The sequence below is a fragment of the Maniola jurtina genome, chromosome 17, assembly GCF_905333055.1.
Source record: "Maniola jurtina chromosome 17, ilManJurt1.1, whole genome shotgun sequence".
NCBI classification, from domain to species: Eukaryota; Metazoa; Arthropoda; class Insecta; order Lepidoptera; family Nymphalidae; genus Maniola; species Maniola jurtina.
The window spans coordinates 10,830,283-10,856,791 of NC_060045.1; the positions used below are offsets into that span (position 1 = coordinate 10,830,283).

General features: G+C 36.6%; 1 protein-coding gene across 1 annotated transcript in view; it reads right to left on the reverse strand.

Annotated features, from left to right (window-relative positions):
• Positions 1 to 26,509, reverse strand: part of LOC123874048 (dorsal root ganglia homeobox protein-like) — a 98,523-nt gene that overhangs the window by 53,741 nt on the left and 18,273 nt on the right. The window contains exons 3-5 of the mRNA XM_045919207.1: positions 21,150 to 21,267; positions 8,855 to 8,946; positions 8,276 to 8,377 (exon numbers count right to left, since the gene is read on the reverse strand). Coding sequence (XP_045775163.1) covers positions 8,276 to 8,377; positions 8,855 to 8,946; positions 21,150 to 21,267 — 312 coding nt within the window. The remainder of the gene's footprint in view (positions 1 to 8,275; positions 8,378 to 8,854; positions 8,947 to 21,149; positions 21,268 to 26,509) is intronic.

The following is a 26,509-nucleotide window of genomic DNA, read 5'->3' on the forward strand; positions in this document are numbered from 1 at the left end:
TACTCTAACATTTAATAATGTAGAAGATATAAATAAAATTTACGACATCAAATACATCCTAGGGTGTAAAGTTGAAATTCATCCTATAAAAACATCAAAACTGGTACCACAGTGCAAAAAATGTCAAGCCTATGGCCACACGCAGAAATACTGCGCCAGGGAGGCTAGGTGTGTAAAATGTACAGGAAAACATCTGACACGAGACTGCTCCAAGCCAGCAGAAGAAAAACCAAAATGCTTACACTGCGGTGAAGCGCACCCCGCTAACTATCGAGGTTGTATGGTTGCCAAAGAAATGCAGATTCTAAAAAATAAGAATCTTAAAAAATCATCTACATCTTATCCTCAGCGTTCATCGAAACCTGAGAAATCTACTGATCCTCATGTAAATAAGACTAAGGAAGACACGAACAAAAGTGAACACCAAACTTATGCCCAAAAAGTTTCTAAAAATTTGCCAAGCACTCAACTGCCCCAAATAAAAGTGGAAAGCAAACTGGATGAAATCCTTAAATACATGTCCTCGTTCGACGAGCGATTGAAAAAACTTGAAGGTGGTGCTAATAAGGCTACCAATAAGCTGAAAAAATGAATAATATGCTTAAAATATTTGCATGGAACTCAAACGGACTACTACAACATCAACAAGAGCTACAAGTAGTCCTAGATACACAAAAGATTGATATCTGTCTAATATCTGAGACACATTTTACCAAGCAATCATTTATTAAATTTAACGGTTATAAAGTGTACCACGCCATACACCCAAATAACACAGCAAGAGGCGGCAGTGCCGTCATAATTAAAGAAAATTTGTTTCATTATCAAGAATACAAATTTGAGGAACAAGAAATTCAGGCAGTAACTGTAAAGGTCAAAACTACAAGATACGAATTTTCCGTAGTAGCCATATATAGCCCTCCAAGGCATTCAATATCAAAAGAATATTATGTCAACTTCCTCGAGAAAATTGGAAATAGATTTATTATTGGAGGCGACTTCAATGCGAAAAATACTTATTGGGGTTCTAGGTTGACTACTACAAAAGGTAGAGAACTCTTAAGTGCTATTAAAGATCAAAAATGCGATGTAATAAGTACAGGTAAGCCTACCTACTGGCCAACAGATGTGGTGAAAATTCCAGACCTAATTGATTTCTTTATTTATAAAAACATATCATCAAAATACCTAGACATTGATGAAATGTTCGACATGAATTCAGACCATTCTCCTATCCTCTTAACGCTAAGTGATATAATCATATATAAAGAACCTTATCCTGTACTTGTAAACAAAAATACAGACTGGGACAGCTTCAAAATGGATCTGACTAATAATATTAACTTAAATGTGCCGCTTAAAAGCTCGGAACAACTAAACGAAGAAGTAAGAAAGTTTGTGTTAGATATTCAGCTGGCTGCTTGGAATAATACACCAAAGCTTAGAAAAAAGCCCCAAGGACTGGTTGCTTATCCCAAAAATATCCTTGAACTCATCATTGAAAAGAGAAAACAGAGAAAAAAGTGGCATCATACGAGATCTCCCCTTGATAAAAGGGTGTTGAATAACTTGACTAAGGCTCTAAAGAAACAAATAAAAAACTTTAACAATTCGTCAACCTACAGTTATCTTCAAAGCCTTACAAGTGAACGGAGCACCGACTATTCACTTTGGAAAGCCACTAGGAATTTAAAAAGACCATGTTTGCATATTCCTCCAATCAAGGAAGAAAATGGAATGTGGGCAAGAAATAGTGAGCAAAAAGCTAAAAGATTTGCAGAATATCTAGAAAAAATATTTCAACCAAACGAAGGAGAACACACTGACTTTACTACAATCGAAACAAGTCAAGAAAACACTCCCATTAAACTAGTCACACCTAAAGAAATACTTAATATAATTAATAAATTGAACCTGAAAAAAGCTCCAGGATATGATCTAATTACTACAGAAATCTTGCAAAACCTTCCAAAAAAAGGAATCGTTAAATTAACGACGCTGATTAATGCAGCATTTAGAATGAAGCACGTCCCTGACTTGTGGAAAGTTGCAGAAGTAATTATGATCGCCAAACCAGGAAAACCACCTAATGAGGTTACATCATACAGACCAATTTCTCTGCTACCAATTATCTCAAAACTTTTTGAAAAGCTACTACTCAGCAGATTAAAACCTATATTGGATGAAAAAAATCTGATTCCCGACCATCAGTTCGGATTCAGGGAAAAGCACTCGACAATCGATCAAGTTCACAGAATAACGAATATAATTGAAAGAACACTAGAAGAAAAGAAAGTTTGTTCATCCGTATTTCTCGATGTAGCACAAGCCTTTGATAAAGTCTGGCATGAAGGTCTTGTTCATAAACTTAAAGTATTACTCCCTCAACCATTCGCAAACATACTTGAATCTTATATATCCGATAGAGTATTTAGAGTGAGGCAAGAGGAAGCCTACTCCAAACTCAAGGAGATCAAAGCTGGAGTACCTCAAGGAAGCGTTCTAGGACCTGTCCTGTATCTCCTGTATACCTGTGATCTTCCACAACCTGATCATAATACCATCGCTACTTTTGCCGATGACACTGCCATCATAGCTGTGGGTAATACTCACCAGGAGGCGGCGGGAAAAGTACAATCAGCATTAAATGAACTCCACAAATGGACGAAAAAATGGCGAATAAAATTGAACGATTCCAAGTCTACCCATATTGATTTTACAAATAAAAAACCGAACTATCACCCTATCTATATTGACCAACAAAAGATACCTTATGCTAATACGGCAAAATATCTTGGAATGACTCTTGACAGCAAGCTACGCTGGAAAGCTCATGTCAAGAAGAAAAAAGAAGACCTAGAGATAAGGTACAAAAAATTGTACTGGCTCATAGGTAGAAACTCTTCACTATCAACACAAAATAAGAAACTCTTGTATAAACAGGTCCTAATGCCAGTTTGGACTTATGGTATCCAGTTGTGGGGTTGTACCAGAAAAAGCAACATTCAAATAATACAGCGATTCCAAAATAAAGTACTCAGGGGTATCATCAATGCACCCTGGTACGTCAGAAATGAAGACATTCATCGCGATCTTCAAATGGACTTTGTGGACTCAGTTATTAGCAAACATGCTAAATCCCACGAACGCAGGCTCCATCAACATGTGAACGTCGAGGCTATCCAGCTCCTCGACAACACAGACCTAAAACGTAGACTTAAAAGGACTAAGCCTTTTGAGCTAGTGTAGTTATAGTGTTAGTGCAGTGTAAAGAACACAAGAAAGAACAAAGTGAAAATTTAGTGCTAGTGCAATATAATGAACACAAGAACAAAGTGTCATAAAATAATAACTAACGATAAACTAAGAAATATGTCAATGGACGGACTCTTAGATATAAGTACTTTTATAAGTTTAGGTTAACATAATATTACTTATTAGCTTTACTCGTAGGCTAGATTGTAATTCTAATAAAGTACTGCTGTCAGTACTTTACGGTTATAAAAAAAAAAAAAAAAATTTTGCATATTCTGGCAAAATAAATGATTATAATTTGGATTATGATACTTTTGTAAATATTTGACTTGTTGAACATGTAAGATGCCACCAAATCACCTAATCACTCACAAAACAAAGAATCGCACTGTCAGAATAAAAATTTGATACCATTTAGCGTATTTACCGAAAAGGTATGTTACGTCGGACCGCGCCGTAATCCAATATGTCGGCCAGCTGCCACCTTTTTATATTTTTGGCCGAATTATCACCGACACTCCGACGAGGATGCGAATCAAATTGAAAGCCGACTCAATTATGTTACTACGTGTGTGCTGCAGACTGTTGGGGCTGGCTATTATTAACCGACTATTTGAAGTCTTATTTGACAACCTCCCTGGCATAGTGGTGAACGCTGTGTTCTTATAAGTGGGAGGTCCTCGCTTCCTCACAGGAGATGGCCCTTAGGAGGATGTTGCCTGCTGAACTCTCCAACTATTCCTTCGAGCCCTAGGGCTCATCCCCACGCGTAGTTTCGTGCTCGCCGCCCCATCCGGTGACGCTGTAGCGGCCAGTAGGACTCAGCATAGTCATAAATGGTGGTTGCGGTGGTAAATTCTTTAACCTAAGAGTTACATAAAATAGTTGAGTCGTATGCAGAAAGGACCTGCAGCTCGATTACGGTAGAATGACAGCTACAACGTCACGATCGCAATCACCTCTGATTGGTTGACGCTCGCTCACTATTGGCTACAATGCATTGTTGCTACAAGAATACCATAAGTTCAGCCAGTCACAATAATTGCGATTGTAATAATGATTGATGCAGTTTTGACGGAATCGACCAGCTGGGTACTCACCACATTAATATCCCAAGAAAATTTCTACCATTATGTAATTAATGAAAAGTGAACACGCCCCCAGCAATAAAGAATAGGTGCAACGCGTAGAGAATGGCCCATCTACAGCAAAAGTATGTTTTTTGTAATTTAATTCCTCTCTATTTATCTATTAATACACCACACCTAAACCAGTCAAACGTCGAACTAGTCACAAACAAGGTGCACTCAGCGAAACAAGTCAATATCCAATTTCGTTCGAGCCGCTCTCCTATTCCATTAGTTAACTAGTATTGCCGAAATACACTTCAGTTGGCGAAACCGCCAAAACGGTCGATCCGTCCAGATGACCAGATTAAATTCACCTTTGATGCTGAGACATCCATCTATACTTATAACAATTTTATTTATTTATTAGTATAGATATCTAATACATAAGATCTATATTACAGTTAGTAAAATTAGTTAAACCCTGGTCAAAATTCCAGGTAGGTATATCCAAGGAAAAAGAATAAAGGCACAAAATATATAGCAGGAAGGCACTCCGTCATACTTACGTAAGACACTTGTTTACGATTTACCATATATCAAGAAACTCACATTATTTTCAGATGGATAGGTATATAATATGTAGATGACTAAAATAAAGAGAGATAAATTTTAACCAAAATTTTCAGCCGCTTAGATGCGCAGATAAATAAATAACTTATAACTCAAAGGGCCGGTGCACATAGGTATGGCGGAGCGCAGCGCAGAGCATGCCCGCGAAGTTTTCTAATCGCGTGACACATTAGGCGAATTTCTACCAGAGAATGCGCGAGCACGCTCGGGACTGCGCGCGGATGCGCGAGTATCCGCACGGATGCACAATTGATTTTAGATATTATTTCAATGAAAACAATATCGATAGTATTTTGACTGTGAAAAATGCTCTGCGCTGTGCTCCGCCATAATGTGCGCCGGCCCAAATGCGTTATTTTTCTAAAAAACAAAGCAGTCGAATAGATTATTACCAAGATCTAGATAAGAGTCTGAAAAACTTATGAATTTGACAACAACGCGGCAAGGCATATACAGTGTAGGTACCTAGTATAAGTAAAGACGTGTGTAAATACCAAGCTTTATTAAGTTATTTATCCATTAACTACTTACTTATAGGTACTACGGTCGATTGTGTATGAAAGGGATAGAGGTCGTTATACGAGTACACTGTCTCAGAATGGTATTACTCCGACCGCGCGCGTGCCCTGGGATTATGGGTGTCGCGTTAGTTAGCTAAGTGGCAACTAAGCTGTTTACCTGCCCACCCTGGGTTGTGCCCACTAGCAAGAGTGGTTTTAAGAAATCTCTTGCTAGATCTCCCTGGTACAATGATGAATGCTGTGATACTAAGCCTAGCCTTCTGAATATCTTGGACTCAATTTTTGGCCGGCTTAATTTATAATCTCAGAATTTTTGTTTATTTGAAGAATATCTCATTAGTCTGATTTTTTATATTTTGTTCATATCTATAGGCTATAGGAAACCACCATAGGAAACTTGTAACAAAACGCGGAGGTTTCACCTACTGGCAATCGTTGAAATATGTTACCTACATTTCTAGATAAATGTTAGGTAGGCTATGAAACGCCTCGATAGCTTCGATTTTTACCTAGATTTTACGTAGCCTAATATTTGACGGATTGATTTCATTATCAAACCGAAATTTTTCTTACTCTATAATAGTTCACTCTGCCTATGCCACAGTAGATACCTGCCTAGAACAAATATTCTAAAATAGTCGGCATTAGATCAGCTTCAGCAGGTACCTATTTAGCAGTTTGTCGGTAAAGAATCTCAACCAAACAAAACTGAAATACATAAAGTCAAACCACCGCCTTCACAGCTTTACAAGCTAAGCTACCAAAACGCACATTACCATTCAACTGATTTCCGAGCTACGTTCAGTGGCCATAAAACGTACGCCCAAGCGACAGGCGGGCCACTAAATTGTACCGCTTGCGTGCTTCGCCGGCGAAATTGGGCAATTTCTACTTGGGTACAAGTTGGGTATAAATAAAACACGCGTGCCGCAATTTGCCTAAAACCCGCCGTCGCGTTACCCGGCCCGGTAACTGGTTAAGTCCGTGTAAAGCCGGGAATGTAGAATATATGCATGTACAATGTACATAATGTATAACGGGCTTTGAGGCTCATATTTTAAGGTTATATAAGCTGAAGACACTTTTGTTACAATAGTACCTACTTACCTACCTACAAAAAATACATGAATCACTAAAATAATTAGGTACCTAATTGCCGTAAAGAGATGTTAGTCAGACCAAACATAAAATCATCATTTCTACCAGTTTCTGGAAGTGTATCATAGATAGTTAATCATAAATATTATAGTCTAATATTTCTGATAGAGTAATTTTTTATAAAAAAAAACTTAACTTATACTCAAGTAAAACTAACTTTTTCCTAAGATTTCAATTAATGTTTTCAAAATTGCACTTCTGAAGTACAAGGAATATTTCCTCCAAACAAGGTCCGCCAGTTTAGGCATGTGCGTTGTCTGTCAGTCAGTCGTGGTCGTTTTATATATCACACTAATATTATAAAGGCGAAAGTTTGTATGTGTGTGTGTGTGTGTGTGTGTGTATGTTTGTTACTCCTTCACGCAAAAACTACTGGACGGATTTGGCTGAAATTTGGAATGGAGATAGATAATATCCTGGATTAGCACATAGGCTACTTTTTATCCCTGAAAATCAAAGAGTTCCCACGGGATTTCGAAAAATCTAAATCCACGCGGGCGAAGTCGCGGGCATCGGCTAGTTATATATATTATATTTACAGATTATATAGATTAAATGATCTCTATGTTTTCAATTAGGTACTTAGCTTTACAGAATTTGAGATACGGTTTTCGTATCAAGCTAACATGGCCTTATGCAAAAATAGCCGCTTACGCGTTATCCATACAAAAATTACGTCAATCCGTTGCTCTGCTGCGGCGTGATTAAAAGACAAATCAACTCATCAAGCCAACAAACAAACAAACAAACAAACAAACAAACAAACAAACAAACAAAAAACACTTTCGCATTGATTTATTTCAAATAAAAGAAAACATTAGATTTTACCCGACTTCCAAAACGGAGGAGGTTCTACATGCGGCGCGTATTTTCTTTAAACCCAGCCCTATCCCTCGGAGGGAGAGTCAGAATCTCTAAGTAAGTTAAGTTTAAAAACGATGCAGAAATATTACTCAATGTTAATAAAATAAAAAATCCTCAAGTTACAACCGTGGTCGTAGCACGATAGCTGTCATATCTGATAACCGTAGACGCAAGTTATGCGGCTCTACTCCGTAAATTGGCTTACCTATACGGGTTAACCTTTTTCATACATACCTATATAATATGAGAGCTAAATGGAATAAATTCTAACATTGAATATTTTTGGTAGAACGTTTTTTTTAAAGTGTTAGCGTAACTAGTGGTTGAAACGCCGACCTCCTAAAAATGACAGATAGACAGCTTAGCAAAAATAGTGTTGTCCTCATGGTTCCGGTTCAGATTAAAATCGTTAACAAAATAATATTTCATGCAAAGCGAGTAAAATAAACCTACGAAATGTATACCTAATTACGAGATAAAAAAGTAGCTCTAATCACATACCTGTTATTTGAAAGATTTCAAGTAACAAAAATACATATAAAAAATAATTCTCCTAAAGAATTTTGCAATAGTAGGTACAAAACTCATAAATTGATAATCAGCCCATAACTTTTTTGGTTTGAATCGGAATTATTTTCAATACATTTTGCTGTCTCATACCTACTACATCTACAAAAATTAATCGTTAGTATGGATTGCTCCACATCACTATCAAAGAGCCGTAAACACGTCATTTTTGTCTCCAGGATTAAAAAAATGGACTAATAGACTATTTACCTGCACCCTTGCCTCTGTGAGGTTGATTTTGAGCGCGAGGTCCTCCCTCGTGAACACGTCGGGGTAGTGGGTCTGAGCGAACGCCGTCTCCAACTCTTCCAACTGTGTGAAAAGGCATTCATTTAAATACCTATAAAAACATTAAATAGAGTTTAAAAAATATTTAAAAAGTTAAGTACAATTTTAACCCCCGACCCAAAAAGAGGGGTGTTATAAGTTTGACGTGTGTATCTGTGTATCTGTCTGTGGCATCGTAGCTCCTAAACTAATGAACCGATGATTTAATTTAGTTTTTTTTTTTGTTTGAATGGTGGCTTGATCAAGAGTGTTCTTAGCTATAATCTAAGAAAATCGGTTCAGCCGTTTGAAAGTTATCAGCTCTTTTCTAGTTACTGTAACCTTCGCTTGTCGGGGGTGTTATAAATTTTTAATTTACACTTGTGTCCAACTGATTTTAACACTAAAATTCTGAATGTATAAATATGTATCCATAGCAATCAAGCTAGGGGACACGTATATGAACCTGGTTACTTATCGGATGCCTAGGTACTTAATTTAAAAAATATACTTATATGTTACCTGTTGTAAAGTAAAGGTGGTGCGGTTGCGCCGCTGTTTTCGGCGAACAAATGTATCATCGTGTATCGCCGGGTGATAAGAGTAACTTGTGTCTGTGAAAGAAAAATGCAGTTAAAATTGAGCATAGTCTAAGGCTGGCCGAAAAACGATTACTGTCGCCAGAAAGTCTTGCCTATCTAACAGTGAAAGCGTCGGGAAACTGGAGAAGCAAAATCTTTTCTACATGGCTACAAATTCAAAGTCAAATTCATATTTTTTTGAAATTACAGCAATGAACGAAAAACCGGCCAAGTGCGAGTCAGACTCGCGCACTGAGGGCTCCGTACTTGGGTATTAACATTTTGCACGTTAAATCAAAAACTATTATACATAAAAATAAATAAAAATCTGTTTTAGGTTGTACAGGTAAAGCCATTTCATAATATGATACCCCACTTGGTGTAGTTATCTTATTTTGAAACTTGAAACACATTTTAATTTTTTTTTAATGATGTAACCACAAATTCGCGGTTTTTAGATTTATTCCTGTACTTGTGCTATAAGACCTACCTACCTTTCATGATTCTAGGTCAACGGGAAGTACCCTACAGGTTTCTTGACAGACAGATAGACAGACAACAAAGTGATCCTATAAGGGTTCCGTTTTTCTTTTTGAGGTACGGAACCCTAAAAAACGTATAGTCAATGACCAACAAATAGATAAATAAACAGAACACTTAACAAAATAATATCTCTAATTATAATATCAAAGCTCGTAGGGTGGCCATAAAATAACAGTAGGTCCGGAAAGATCGGGCCATTACGTCAGAGTGCTAAATCGCCCCAGACATTATGGTGTCTATCCGAGGGAATTGATGAGGTGGAGACACCATTGTGTAGGGTGCATATAAATTAGGCCTTTATTACCTACTATTTAGCCACATGAGTGGTTTGTGGATAATATTTTCGTGAAGTGGATTTTGTTGTTGTGAGCTGGGGATATTATTCTTTTTAATGGTCGTTATATTATGTATATAGAGGCAAAGGTAGAGTTGATGAAAGAGGGAGTAAAGGACATTTTAAAAAAATATATAAGGCTAAGGCTGTATTTGTAAGACATGCTAATTTCGCGGTAAAAAATAATGACTATTTAACAATCTGACAGAATCGAATGCAATGTTCAATGAAAATGAAAAAAAATCTTTAATGAAAAAAATTACGGCGAATTGAGAACCTCCTTTTTTGAAGTTGGTTAAAAATGCTTGCTGGGGAAAAGACGATTGTCCTTATTTAACTTAAGTAGGTAACTTCACAAAATGGAGTAAGTAGGTAGGTATAAGATATTGGAAAAGTTCCCATTTTATGTTTTGTATATAAAATATCTACGAGATTATTTATCTACTAGCGACCCGCCCCGGCTTCGCACGGGTGGACATTTTTTTTTTCCGGGATAAAATATAGCCTATACGGATTCGGAAGAATCCCTCTAAGTAATGATAAAAGAAATTTTGAAATCGGTCCAGTAGTTTTTGAGCCTATTCAATACAAACATACAAAAATACAAAGGTTTCCTCTTTATAATATTAGTATAGATATAGATATGAATATGGTAGCCTAATTATGGGTAGCCGTTGAGTAATTTTCTAGAAAATTGGATAATAATAGTTGGCATAAATCTATTATTTTGTATGGAAGGCCTTAATTTATCAATTCGTCAAATCACAAAATTATGTAATAAACAATTTTGATGGTACCTACGTTTCAAATGTTTTATATTGGCTCAGATTTAGATAATTACAGATTTTTGATAATTCTGTCTATCTTCTAATAAATTAATCGCAAATACAAGATAATTTGGCGTAAATTGTCACCCTCGCACTGCAATCACCGAATCAATGACAAACGCTAGGGCGGTCCCCTCACTGCGTTTCTATTATTGCTGATAATGTCATTCCGCTTCAAGACTAAATTACCTCGATGCACGGGATTACAGCTGTCTTCGACTCTTGGTGCAACTATTTGTTAGTTTTGGACTATCACACTAATATTATAAAGGAGAAAGTTTGTATGTGTGTGTGTGTGTGTGTGTGTGTGTGTGTGTGTGTGTGTGTGTGTGTGTGTGTGCGTGTGTGTGTGTGTGTATGTTTGTTACTCCTTCACGCAAAAACTACTGGACGGATTGGGCTGAAATTTAGAATGGAGATAGATTATACCCTGGATTAGCACATAGGCTACTTTTTATCCCGGAAAATCAAAGAGTTCGCACGGGAATTTTAAAAAACCTACATCCACGCGAACGAAGTCGCGGGCATCAGCTAGTTGAAGATAAACAGCTATTAACTCATTGAATTTACAAGTCCAGATTTCATGGGTTTCCAGTCATTTAATTTATCCAGTCTCTTAGAGAGATTTCATCCTTATAATAATTGATCCTAACGATCGATGCAATAAAAGTATATAAGTAGTACCTATTATTTATACTTTTAAGATTACAGTAATTTTAATAATCGTTAATGAGTTTGACATGTCGCAACTTTTCAGAGTTATGTGCGTATTAAATCTAATACCTAATAATAAAATTGTAGAAAAGTGGTGTCTGTACAATGGAAATATATAAAAAAAAAGTTGCAGGGGTTGTTATTATATCGATGCCGAACCCGAAATTGTAATTAATTTTTTTTTTTGTCTGTTTGTCTGTGTGTTTGTGCACGCTAATATCAGAAACGGCTTATTCGATTTAGATACAGTTTTCACTAATATATTGTAGTAAGCTTCACTTAATATTTAGTGATTTTTTATTTTATTTTTATTTTATTTATAGAAGGAAAATCTACAGCGAAGTAATACTAATAAGAGTCTTAATACTAATTACATCGATAAATATGGCTAATTACAGATTTTCTCGAAAATAATAATTATAATAATTTGTCTGAGTGAGTGATACATAGTTAGATACTAAAAAAAAACCAGAATTAATTAAGTAAATACATCAAAAGTGGGTTAAGAAAATAAATAAATAATTTTATACGTATAAAAAAAACAGTATCTCAGGTAGCCTAAATAAAAAATAACATAACATAATAATAATATTGGATATAATTATGAAGCATTTAACGAATTAATGTTTAACGTACAAACAAGAATGTGTTTATGTGTGTGAGTGTGTGTGTGCATGTGAGTGTGTGCGTGTGTGTGTGAGATGATGTTAAGTATGTTGCACTTGCGTGTAAGAGAGAAAAAAAAAAAAAAAAATTTTATTTGTGGAGTAGTGAAAGGTGTCGCTTAAATGTCTTTTTAGAATGGCGAAAAAGGTCAATTTCCGAGTAATGTTTGTTATGGGTGCGAGTTATTCTAGCAATGGGTGAATTTTGTGAGTATTTTTTTCTTTTAAAATCAACGTGAAGCAGTGATGTATGCCGAGTGCGTTTTGGGGGTGCAACTAATTGTATTTTGGATAAAAGATGAGGACTGTCAATCTTACCGTTTATAATATTATACAGCATTAACATGTCAGCTATTTGCCTCCTTTGCCCACAAGTTTGTATATTATAGTGTTTACAGTTTTCTTTATAGTCGGAAGGTTCAAAGTATGTACGAAAGTTTAAATGTTTAATAAACTTGCGCTGTATCCTCTCTATTGCTTCTATAGGCTTTATGTAGATAGGTGACCAAATGCTACTGCAATATTCTAAGTTGCTCCGCACGTATGCAGAATAAATAATCTTAAGTGTCCTAATTTTCTTGAAGGGTTTACAAGTTCTTAAAACAAAGCCAAGCATAGAGAAAGCTTTGTTAGTGATTGTTTCAATATGAGGATTGAATGACATTTTATTATCGAGTATAACTCCTAAATCGCGGACCTTATCAATTTTGGGGATAGTTTGGCCGTCAATAGTATAATTAAATTGTATAGGATTTTTGTTTCTTGTAAAACTGATGTGCTGACATTTACTTATATTAACTTGTATTCTATTTTCTTTGTAATAGCGAGAAAGTCTATTAAGGTCACTCTGTAACTTCTCACAATCATCTTCACTGTTAATTCCTAAGTATATTTTGGTATCGTCAGCATACATTAAAAACCTCGAGTAAAAAAAACATTTATCAATGTCATACAAATATATGTTATAGAATAACGGACCCAAATGCGAGCCTTGTGGGACTCCAGAGGGGATCTCACAGAAATCTGATCTACAGCCACCAACCACTACAGCTTGAGAACGATTAGTCAGATACGATTTTACCCACCTCAGAAGATCTCCGTGGATGCCTAGATATTCCAATTTATTTAACAGGATCACGTGATCCACACGGTCGAAGGCTTTCTCAAAATCTGTGTAGATCACGTCAACCTGTACACGATTATCCATTGATGATAGTATGTCTTCGGTAAATGTTATTAAATTGGATGATGTGGATCGCCCTTTTATAAAACCATGTTGTTCGGGTGGGATCGCCCTTATAATAATTGGATATATTGAATTATAAACAATTTTTTCGAGCATTTTGCCAAATACATTTAAGATCGATACAGGACGATAGTTTTCTACGTGACTTTTACTACCTTTTTTATGAATCGGAACAATATGAGCTTCTTTCCACTTAGACGGAAAGAACCCTTCTTCTAATGACCTATTGAAAATAATACTTAGAGGTGTAATGAGAGCCTTACATGCGTGTCTAACAAAGTAAGGTGATATGTTGTCACTTCCCGCGCTTTTAGATGTATCAAGCTGGCCTATACTTTTTGAAATTTCGTTATTATCAACTTTGAGGGAATGAAGGTGTGACATACTAGAGTTAGTTGGAGATCTGAGATTTGAAGATGGATATTGCTTAAGGGGTTGAGAAAAAACGTTATAAAAGAACTTATTAAACTGAGCTGCGTGATCCTTATTACTAATGGATTCGACATTTTTATAAACTAGTTTTCTTGGTAAATTGGTAGTGTTACGCTTGGATTTCGTATATGACCAGAAACTTTTTGAATCTTTTTCCAAGCAATGTTCGGTAAGATCAGTATATTTATTGTAGCATTCAGTTTCAACCTCACGTACTCTCTTTCTCAACCTGGAAAATTCTTGGTAGTCCAAGGGGTCTTGAAATTTTTTCCAGCGTCTGTGGACCTTGGATTTTTCTCTTATAATTTTTATGAGAGATTTACTGTACCACTTTGGATAAGCATCACTTTTTCTCGTTACCATTACGGGTACAAACTTATAGATACTATTGTAAAGGTTTTCATAAAAACAGTCCACCGCATCATCCAAAGAACCTTCATTTAGGTATGTACTCCATGGAATTGTCATCAAATATTTTATTATTTCGTCATAATTTGCCTTATAAAATTTAAATTTTATATGAGGATCAGTTCTTAATGTTTTGGGAGATAAAATAGGTGCTTCGATTAATAAAACCGGATGGAAATCATCTTGTTTTAGCAAAGGCGATAGATCCAGTGATAGTTCTAAAGAAAAATTTGAGAACACAAGATCCAAAACGTTATTATGGGAATTTTTAAAAAAAGATTGCTGCGTCATCCCCATCAAATTTAAATGCTGAATTAGTTTAATGCCTGCATCTTGTACTTTCTGAGTGACTTTATTCATAAAGGAGGGCCCAGTCGTTGACCATTGTATGAAGGGCATATTAAAATCGCCCAAAATCATGAAATTACTATTTTCCATTTTATTGCTATGATCACAAATCGACAGTAAAAGTTCCTCAAGAAGATGTGATTGAGTGCTCGTATTCCCAGGTATGTATGTTGCAAGAATATGAAGATCTTTATTTGAGTGTAAAGAACGGGACGGAATACTTACCGATACCATATCTAATGCGCGACATGATGATTTGATATCCAGTACAGTAGCGTTTAAACTTCGCTTTACACATATCATGACACCGCCCCCGATTGATTTATTTGAAGCTGAGATGTCCCTATCATGTCTGAAAATATCATATCTTAAATCGCAAAACTCCCGGTCTCCTATACTAGCCGTAAGCCAAGTTTCGGTTAATACTATTACGTCATAGTCATATAGTAAAATATTTCTGTACAGATCATTTGTTTTTGTTCGTATACCACGAACATTCTGGTAGTACATTATTAATCCAGTCTTACCCATTTTAGGATATAATTAAATATATCAAAATAATGTTAACAATATAGTATGAAAATTGCCTAAAAAAAATACCTACTTCATTATGATTGTATTTTATATACCGGGAATCATGAAATTGATATAAAAGATAGATGTAAGATAGAATGTTAACTGTACTGGTTGGCATAACGTGCACCATAAGTATATTATTAATAATAACAAACATTACTCGTATGATAAAAGCGACCGAGTAAATAAGTGTTAAGGTGTGGGGACTATGGTATGTGTGTTTCTTACATAATGATATATAGAATAGTATGATTGTAAGTGTGTATTGAAATAGTGTGTTGTGTATGCTTCTAATTAAACAAAGATACAGTCGTGAAATAAAACAAATATTTTTAACATCCGAAATGGCCAAATACTGTTGAATAAATATCTTCATTAAAATGCTAATTATATTATCTTTTTTAAGTCTTCTAAGGTGTTTATTTGAAAAAAAGGACAATTGTCGTTTTTTCTCACTAAGATTTTACAGTTCTTTATCCAACAGTACTTAAAGCCTCTCTGAACGCATGCTCGGCGGGCTTCCTTGTATAAATCTTTGTTTTTTGAAGTTAAATGTTCGCGTATATAAATTTTAACTGCGGGTCCGTCAATGCCGATGTCCTCCGTATTTAGGCCTCGCGCTTTCCGAAATCCCGCTAATATATTACTTTTTGTTAATCGTGACCGTAATTTACACACGACAACCCTAGACCGCCCGTCTATCTGTTGGCGTGGCTGAACTCTGTGAATGTGGTCTATATCTTGAAGTGTAATAGGGGTGTTAATATGTTCTGACATATTAATTACAAGCTTAGCAAGGTTTTCACTTTTTCGTTCCGGTAAACCAACGATTTCGATATTGAGGAAGCGGTCCCGTTGCTGCTGGTCATCTAGGTCTCTTTGGAGCACTTGCAACATATTTTTAGTCGAGGAAATTTCTTCGTCTAGTGAGTTAATTCTTTTAGAGTTGCTGGTTGAAGAACTCGAGCCAGCTTTCAAGTCATCATATTGCTGGGAAGTAAATTGGATGGAGGCCTTAAGATCATTAATCTCTTTTTCCACTTGATCCTGTCTAATTTTCAATTTAGAGTTATTGTGAGAGTTCTCATTTGAAAATTTTTCGAACATGTCATTTAATTCACTTTTTAATCCGGCGGAGGCAGTCTGTATGTTATTTAGTTCCGACTTAATGTTTAAGGAGAGATTTGTTATTTTCTTGTCTAATTTTCCCATTTCCAATTTAATATTGCTTTGTTCTATCTTGAGGGTATTAGTTGTAGTGACGAATTCCTCCTTAATACTCGATGCAACAGATCTGATTTCGGAGCTAATTTGATCTCTAATCTCTTTCATTAGGGTATCTTTAAGGTTGGCAATACAAGAAGAAAAAGACGTGCTTAATTTTTGATCAAGCAGTGCACTGATACTATCCATCGTTACCTGTTGCGCCTGTTCCCCACTTTGTGTTGTTTCAATATTGATAGGTGACGTACTCGGGCAGTCTTGGTCGAGGGACATAGTCGATGTAGTGGGAATGCTTTTTACGGGAGTGTCATCCCTAATTTTTTTACGGCGGGTCCCAGACTTACACGTGGGACAGAGCCAGGTTTTTTTGTAGTCTCTCGTCATTGACAAATATTGCTCGGAAGTTATCCCCAGGCAATCGCAATCGAACTTACCTTGACAGCCGTTACATAGCAAATGTAAATCTTTTTTTAGTGGGCCCTTACATGCACTGCACTCCATTCTTGAAAGATCTTTGTGCCTAAGAACGAATTTGTTGTGTAATATATTATATTCTATTCGTTTTAGACACTATGCCTCACTTTATTCATTCAATTATATAATGCACGAAACTGAAGACTTTGCATTGATTTAATTGCAGCAGATTACACTGAATTTATTATTTAATTGACATTATGTTACACTGTGTACACTATAAATACTATTTGATATTTGGAACAAACGTATTGACTATTTTAAATAGGTTTTTTTCTTGCGCGATTACAAAACACGACTCACTCATCAAAGTGCGGGTGATTATTTCATGTCAATCGGTTCATAAATAAAAAAGTTATGTCAATTTAAAGAATCACGGCGAACATTTTTAACGTACGCATGCTGCCCGAAAAGTCACTATTCCACGCGAACGAAGTCGCGGGCACAGCTAGTAATTGTATAAACGTCGTGAAGAAAATTGCAAGCCTGAAAGTTCTCCAAAATGTTTTCAAAGGTGCATGAAGTCTGCCAATCCGCACTGGGCTAGCGTGGCAGACTATGGCCTACTGAGTTTGTTGTGAACCCTTAGTTTTAAGTTAACGTAATTAATTATCACCACTACATCATTGTTTGACAATCAGTAAGTGCACTATAGTACCCAATTTGAATAAATGACTTTGATTTTGACTTTATATTTAAAATGCATTTTAAAACAGTAGGTACCTATAGAGCAAAAATAAATCCTTTGATGAGAAAATGTTGTTGGGGCCGAAATCAATCCGACTGGTGACTTAAAATGTATTTTAATTTTTAAACGGGTTTTCGGGCGGAGTTCGATAAATTTTTACGTAGGTGCGCGTATATTTAATGTTTATTTGTTAATTAATTGATTGAACCAATTTGTGAGTGAATGGAAAATACTTATATTATATTCAGTACATCTGCCTTGATTATTTTTTATGTAGGTAAGTACATCTAAATCTACCCGAGAATAAGAATACCCGGCTGAGTTTGTTGTAGGCTTTTCTAAGACTTGGGCGCGTTTGGAACCCTCGTAGCTTTAGTGTTAAGTAAACGTAATTAATTTACCTATCACTGTTTGACAATCAAAAATTGTACAATAGTAACTACCTACTTACCTAAGTACCCAATTTGAATAAATGACTTTGACTTTCATCGTCTAGAGTGTGCTTGAATTCGACCAGCAAGCTCTTAACTTAACATACTTAACTTAGCTCATAACTTAATTACCTATTTGAAAGTTTCTTTATTATTTTAGTCAATCCTTTTTGAAATTTAATCGATTAAAATAAAACGCAGGAGCCTGCTCAGTTATGCGCTATACCTAATTAAGTACCTAGATATAGGCACGTCGGCAAAGAAGTTTCGCTTCAATAATTTCGACGACTCACGCTTGACTGCTAACTGGGTGAAGCGCAGATTACCGAATTATAAATATGGAATTAATTGAAGCAATTAATAATGGAGCGTTCATCAGGCTGCAGAAAAATCTCCGGCTTGCGGCGGAAATTAAAAAGTGTTCGACATCCGGTGGATGCCGGCTCGCTTAAGTGCAGCGGGAAAGTTTGACCGGCGGGAGAAGGGTGCAACGGAACCGTTCTAAAGGGTTCTGTATATTTCACTAGCTGCTGCCCCCGACTAACCACGTGGATTTGGGTTTTTAGAAATCCCGTGAGAACTCTTTCATTTTGCGGGATAAAAAGTAGCCTATGTCACTCTCCATGTCTTTAACTAAGTAGGTAGGTAGGTACATAGGTAAGTATTTATAGGTATCCATGCAAAAAATCACATCGACCCGTTGCTACGTTTGCGATAGGTAGGTACTTAGGTAGGCTACCTACCCTACTAAGTTACCTAATGGTAATAGGTACTTAGGTACTTCTATTAAAAAGGCCTTGGTATTAAAAGCATCTTGATCTCACAAACTTTGTTGGTGAGTGCAACAATTCAGTTGTCATTTTGAATCGTGGATTGTAATTTAATTGGTAAAAAAATCTTATTCACAATTATATAAAGGATAGGTTAATTTTAAAAAATTAATACATTTTCGCAATTATCAAAACATCCCCTTCATTCCTATAACGAAATAAGGCTACACTAACACAATTATACAGCAACTGTCCTTTGATCGGTATTCGTTTCACTAAAAAACTGACGCGCTGGGACTAATCCGAAGTGACATGATCCTTATTAGGTTAGTTTTGGTGTAACAGAGTTAAAGCGAGCGGCGGCGCGACTCAAAAACTATTTTATGAATAATAGATGGCGCCCGCGGCGGCCAATCCCCAGGGAGGCTGCCACGCCCCCGTCGCCCACCCCCTCGCCAGGCGCGCACCCCTGCCTTCTATTCATTAACACATTACCAGTTACCACCCCACGGGCACGTAAACCGGTTACAAGAAACTGATTCTTTTTTACCTCTTTAGGTAATTTCTTTAGCTTGTTACCTGGTCTGTGAAATTTTCTGCGCAAGCTCTGAATTTAACGTTAAGTTATGAGACGGGATGGGATAGAAATATTTTCCATCCCCACTCATTTAGCTATGAAAATTTTAGGTTAACTCGAAAAGCTACCTACACTTGACTCTACTAGAGCCTCCTGTATTTAAGTTAACGTAAACATAAAGACGGGGGTGGGTTAGAAATTCGTGTTTCGTTAACATTAGGTACCTACCTATCTTACGGGACGACACGGGACAGAAAAAAATGCATCCCTTTCCTTCCACACTAGGTACCTAAATGATAGATTTACCGACACAACGTTAACGTCAATTGATCATTAAAATTATGAAAGTTGCAATAAAAATAAAAATGTTTGTCATACTTATTTAGGTAGGTATTATATTATATTTATGTTACACTTATTATATTTAAGTTATACCTACTTAATTGTAAATGAAGTTACAATATTTGCGAATTGAATTGAGAAACGACCTTTGTGAATGTAACGCAGTTAGTCTGGGAGCTGTGGCTTGGTAAACTCGTTTAGGGAAGTTTAGCGACCTACGAGGGAGCTAATTGATGCTCTTGCACTATGCAGTTACAGGAACTTGGTTAACCTACATATGGACATATTGGACTGTTCAATTTACCTATAAAGTAGTCACTACAAAACTAAGACTTTATTAAGAATTAAATATAGGGAGGTTAAAATTAACATTCATGTAAAACAAAAACACGAAACTCTAGGTAAACAGCTCTGCAATAATAAAGATTAAACAGACAGATAGTTCTTTATTGTCACACATAGCATTTCCTGCTGACAAAGAAAGCTTAAAATCATATTAAAATGACTATTAGGTACCTATAACCAACACAAATCTATTTATTACTGTGAGAGACAGATTAATCAAAAAGTTTTCTTTGAATAGTCCACTGATAGCCTAAAAATAAAAAGTCACTGTAAGTAAAACTACCAGGTAAGTAGAACCATGATATCAATATCATTGATGCCATAAGAAATTAGTATGATGGGTAATCATGAAACACAATAATTAAGTTAAAAGAAAAGTAGATATAATAGAATTACAATTAGTAACAAAGCTGAAGCGCCTGTAACACAGTTAGTGTTGGAGCTGCGGCATACAAACTGCGTTACAGAAGTTTCTCGACCTACGAGTGAACTAATCGGCGTTTCCGTACTATGTGATTACTGGCTAAAAATGTTAGCCCATTTTCTTGTTCTGAACGAGCTAAAAGTTCTAAGAAAAAACAACATTCTATTTATTTTGAATAGCCCAATAATAAATAGCAACAAATATTAATCATAGTTGGACTATTCGAAATAAACTGTTTAATTTTGAATAATTAACGAATAATAATAATTATTTTTTATCGTAATGATGAGTCATGATAAAAGATACGTGGGGATATATATAGCAGTGTAGGGGTACTCCGGAGTGGAGAATCGGTGCTGGTGGAGAATACAAACAAAACAGGCTGCAACTGTTCGTTGCCACTATTTATCACATAGACAGATCAATGTGGTGGTAGCTACTTACATTGCAGTCAAAGAGTACTCTAGCGTGGGCAAGCGAGCTTTAAATGTGGCAGCAGGTCTAGATAAATGTGGTATAACATAGAGTGAAATATGTTTCAGTGGGGTACCTACTCTGTGTGGGCAAGCGATGCTAATACGTCAGTGATGAATGATGATCGACGGTAGCGAAAACTAGTAGCAGAAGAGGCCGGACTGCTACTGCTACTAGCCTCACAAGGATGGGTAAGTTGCAGTGAATAGGTATACAGGTAGGTAGGTAGGTCCTCGAGACCTACCTACCTACCTGTATACCTATTCACTGTACCTACCTGTATACAAGCAATACGTGGGCAAGCGGTGCTAGGTGCGGCACTCTCGGCGCGCAGTGGTAGTTCGCCAGCTAGAAACTTAGATCATAATAGTAGTGGATAAGATGGAATACATACAGGGGTGTGTCGCAGTGAAGGGGTACTCCAGCGTGGGCAACCGGTGCTGGTGCGGCGGCAGGCTCGGCGGGCAATGGTAGCAGAAGAGGCCGCGACCACCTCCGCCGCCGCTCGCCAGCTGGAAGAAAGGATAAATGAAGTAAGTAGGTATAGTTTCGGAATAACTTCAATTTCAGTTCACTTGAATAAGTATTTTTTTTAATGAAAAATAGCGAGCAAACGAGCAGATGGGTCACGTGGTGTTAAGTGATTACCACCACCCATGAACATTTTGCAGCACCAGAGGACCGCCCGCGCCGATGCGTTGACGACCTTTCAGGAATTTGTTGGTCCGCCCCTTGCACTGCCGATGGGAGATGATTTCACAGTTTGCATGTGCGTGGAAAAAAGGATCTGGCAGAGCGGGCGGTCGAAGTGCACATCCACCAGAGTAGGTACTTATAGTATTTTTGATAGATTGAATAATTGATAGAGAACAACGAATGATGCCTAATATACTCCACAGTCCACACCTTAGGGGTTTGTATTAGAAACGTTGAGCAAAAACGTTTTGGGCGAGCTGACTTGATACGTGGCAGGAAACACGGACGCCAAAAGAGCGTTCCAAAGCTTATAGCCAGTCCGCAGCAAAACCGTTTCGTACGAGTACATTTGATGTCGAACACATAAGGATGCCAACGTTCACAGTTTCTCACTGTTCTGTGGTACTTACCTACCACGAACGATAAAAGAGGAACAGAAGGAACAAGATAGGAACAATCGCAGTGGTCTAAGTACGGCTATTTCGTATGATATTATTATCGAAAGTTTGTATGTATGGATGGATGATGTTTGTTACTGTTTCACGCAAAAACATCTGGACGGATTTGACTGAAATTAGGAATGGAGATAGATTATACCCTGCATTACCACATAGGCTACTTTTTATCCCAGAAAGTCAATGAGTTCCCACGGGATTTTTAAAAACCTATATCCACGAGAATGAAGTCGTGGGCATCAGCTAGTAATAGATATAGATAGGTAATCTAATAGATAGGTACTACGTCCCTTCGATTACAAATCTAAAGGGATTTATTACCATGTCGATGACAATAGAATGATAAGTTAAAACAAACTATACATTAACTACAAAGCCGGTACTGAGGCGCAATTCGCAACAACTTAATATTCAATCAAACTGTGTATTAACTGAGATCCAACAACCTGTGATTGAGAAGCCGATACAATCGCGCTATTATCATCTAGTGTTAGGGTGACCATATTTTAAAACACTTGCAAAAGATTACTTGAATAAAATAATATATCTATTCTATTCTATTTTGTTCTATTTACCTGTGAAAACCAGGACATGTATAAATACTAGATTACAACTTACTAGTATTATATATTATTTAGATAAAATAAATAATATTTTAAATAGATATTAAAATGACGTAAAAATTTATACGCTTTGAATATAATGTTCCGAAAAATTCTTTGATGCGAATTTGGTTCAACAATATACCTACGAACGGATACGATATTCAATGAGTTCCTGCACTCTATTAAATAAAATGAGTAAATTCACAATTTTCTTTGATGACCATCTGGCTGATAGAAAATTAGGTAGGCTATTATTGTCTAGCATCTCAGGACATGTCCTATAAAACAAAATAGTTGGTCACCCTATTTACTATGAACATTGCCGATTCTACGCACGACTGCTAAGCTTTGGTAAGGCGCCTTGTTATTAGGTCCATTAAGACTTTTTAGTTGTCTATGCTAATGTGTAATTGGAGCGCGGCCTAGAGTAAAGAAATATTGACAGAATCGTGATTGGAGTACTGATGGATTATGAAATAAAGCTCAATAATAAACTGGAATGCAAGAAACCATATAAGCACCCATAAGATCATGTCCTTTTACTTAAGTACCAAACTTATTAAAACAAAGATGGATATATTTGAGAGAATGCATGTAAGTAGGCAGAAACTAACTTTTTTCTACGTATGAATAATTTCTTATACTTACTTACTTAGTATTACAAATAACGCGATCGCAGGATTTTTTGCCAACTATTGAATCAATCGTATCGTACCTTAACCTATATAATAATCGTAGGACTTATTTGATAAAATGCCGTTTAAAATTCAACAAAATTGGTTAAATAGCAGATTTTTAGATTGTTGGCTCAGAAATAAAGTAATTTAATGTAAGTTTTTCTATACCTATTCATTCTTTTGAGATAAAAGTGTCTGCTAACATCCATTTTCTACATTCAATCAATCAGTAATCCATGAAATTCCTAAGCAACGCTTTTATTTTTTAAACCCATATTTTTTTGTAAAATAACAATCTTATTAAGTAATAACTCATCGACAAAAATTATACTTACACAAACTGAATCTAGAAGACGGGCGTTCTAAATCTAAAAACTTCTAAAACAATAGAATCGTATGATATAATATACCTAATATCGTAATCATATATTGCAAGTGCATACACTATGACGTGCATTGCACTCGAGATGCGCCAAAGCAATTCTCTGATCAAAATTAATTGATTTATGTGCGTCGTAGCCTCTATCACATCACCACTGACGCACCGAGTCCGGAAATTGCTGTAGGTAGGGTCCAGCTGCAGTATGGTTGCAGTTTTATAAACCCCGACCCAAAAAGAGGGGTGTTATAAGTTTGACGTGTGTATCTGTGTATCTGTCTGTGGCATCGTAGCTCCTAAACTAATGAACCGATTTTGATTTAGTTTTTTTTTTTGTTTGAAAGGTGGCTTGATCGAGAGTGTTCTTAGCTATAATCCAAGAAAATCGGTTCAGCCGTTTGAAAGTTATCAGCTCTTTTCTAGTTACTGTAACCTTCATTTGTCGGGGGTGTTATAAATTTTTAATTTACACTTGTGTTTTAGGCGTTTTTAAGGACTATTATTCAAGAGGTTGGAACCAAGGAAATATGTGTGAAGTACTTACGTATAGATTTATTCACTGTAGCGTAACGAGGCAAAGATGATAATAAAGCAATGCTTGGTGCAATGTGGTTAGTGTTAAGACATCGACGTCCTATTCGAGAGGTTGGGGTTCTATCCCGCGCACGCGCACCTATATCTTATCAAGTTATGTTCGTTTTAAGAAATTAAATAGGTATCACTTGCTTTAACGTCGAAGGAAAATATCGTGAGGAAACCTGCATGCCTGAGAGTTCTCTATAAATAATGTTCTCAAAGGTGTGTTAAGTCTGCCAATCTGCAATTAAGCAGCGTGTCGGACTATAGGTACTCTTCTCATACTGAGAGAAGATCCGAGCTCAGTATAGTGGGCCGGTTGATCATGATGATAATGATTTACCTGTTACGTTTAGTTATGAGATTAAATACCTACTTACAACCTAAAATAGCAACTACTTATCATACAAGATAAAGTTGAAAACTAAAACTCGACCGCGATCGTTTTAATAAACGCTGAAATATTACCTATAGTAAAATTGATTTTCTGTCGCTTGGTATATTTTAATGTTGTAGTACATTTATATTTATGAACTCAGAATTTTCTCCTCTTTCATTTGACACCCCACTCGATACAATAGGAAAAAAAGAGGAGACCCCCACTTTTTTTCATGTAACATCCGTTAGGTCAATTTTTTTCATATAAAATGTAGCCTATGTCACCCAGACCTTTACGACGAATCGATTGACACCTAATTTATCGAAATCGGCCCAGTAGTTTAGGTGCTACGGTGGAACACACAGAACTTGGATACAAACATACACACGCACATACATACATACATAGACTGCTAAAATCATAATCCTTCCTTTTGGCTTTGCCGCAGTTGGGTAAAAATCTGATACCAGTATCAGCTGATTTCTAAATTGATTCAATTAAACCTGCCAAATCATAGACGACATGATTGTAGATAATTGTAATAAAACCGTTGATCAAAACATATCTATTGAAACTTTTTGAGCTCAGTGACATAACTTGGTTTGCGAGAGGAAAATGACAATGAAATTCAATTGCACACATTACTAGTGACCCACGTGCGGATTCGCGACGCGTCGTTTATAGTACAGGAGCTAGTGGCTAAAACTATCACAGCACAAAATCGAAAAAAAAAAATACTTGAACGATATAATGACTTCAAGTTCTTACTGAAGAACATAATGTACTTTCTTTGTTAACCATTTTTACATGTTCTGTTCTGTCATGTACTTAGTTTATTATAATAGACTGACTTTGAAGATTTAAAAGGGTCTTTTTTTATGGTGAGTTAGGCTTGCGCTTGACGACAATCATGCCTAAGAAACAGAGCAATGATAAATTCCAATGTCTAGGTTGGAGCGCGCTTGCCTAGAAGATGCCTATTCACTCCTATATTAAAGGTATTTGTTATGTATGAAAACAACGAGATTCCGATACTGACTGGTTTATTAATAAATTAGACATACCCAGTGACAGTTGACACACATTATAAGTTCCATGACTACCTACATATTTCATACATATCATTGTCCTCCTCTAATAGAAGACTATAATAGACAGGTAGGTATTATAGATAATCTCTTAAATAGTTCAACAGGTAGGTAGGTACATTAGTCAAATAGAACTTAGAAACAATATAAGAACTAACACACACAAATCAGTTAATATAAGAAGATCTAATACAATCGCAACAAATAGGTAGTTACTTATCTAGTATTATAATTAATTTTAAGGCATTTTATTAATACTGTTTTATCTTTTTAACACATTCTAATGCAGCTGCCCGACGCTGGCGCATGCCCTCTTGTTCTACTTCGATCGAATTAGCATCTTCTTTATTTAAATCGTCAACATGACCGGATATTGAACCTTCTTCAACGTTAACCGAACTGTCTTTCGAATTTTCGTTCTCCGATAAATCACGAGCGTTTGGGTTTGGGGAATCGTCCGACGTCGGAGACACTAAGGCCAAAGAATGACGAGACTTGCGTTTGTCTGTTAGTATTTGATCTATGTGGCGCTTCTGTACCCGACCGTCCCTAGCTTTAACCACATACGTCACCGGACTCTTTCGTTCTAGTACTTCACCCTCCGCCCATTTAGCACTATTCTTAGCGTAATCGCGTATCCACACGGCGTCGCCGGGCTGCGCCTCGCGCAGCGTGTGCGGCGGCGCGGCGCGGCGCTCGGCCGCCTGCTGCGCGGCACGCACCCGCTCGGCGGCGTCGGGCCGCAGCAGGTCGAGGCGCCCGCGCAGGCGCCGCCCGAACATGGCCACCGCCGGCTCGCGACCGGTGGTGCTGTGCTCTGTGTTGCGATACGTGAAAAGAAATCTACTGAGCGCCGTTATATCGTCTACATTTTCGATTAATGCTTTCTTTAGAACCCG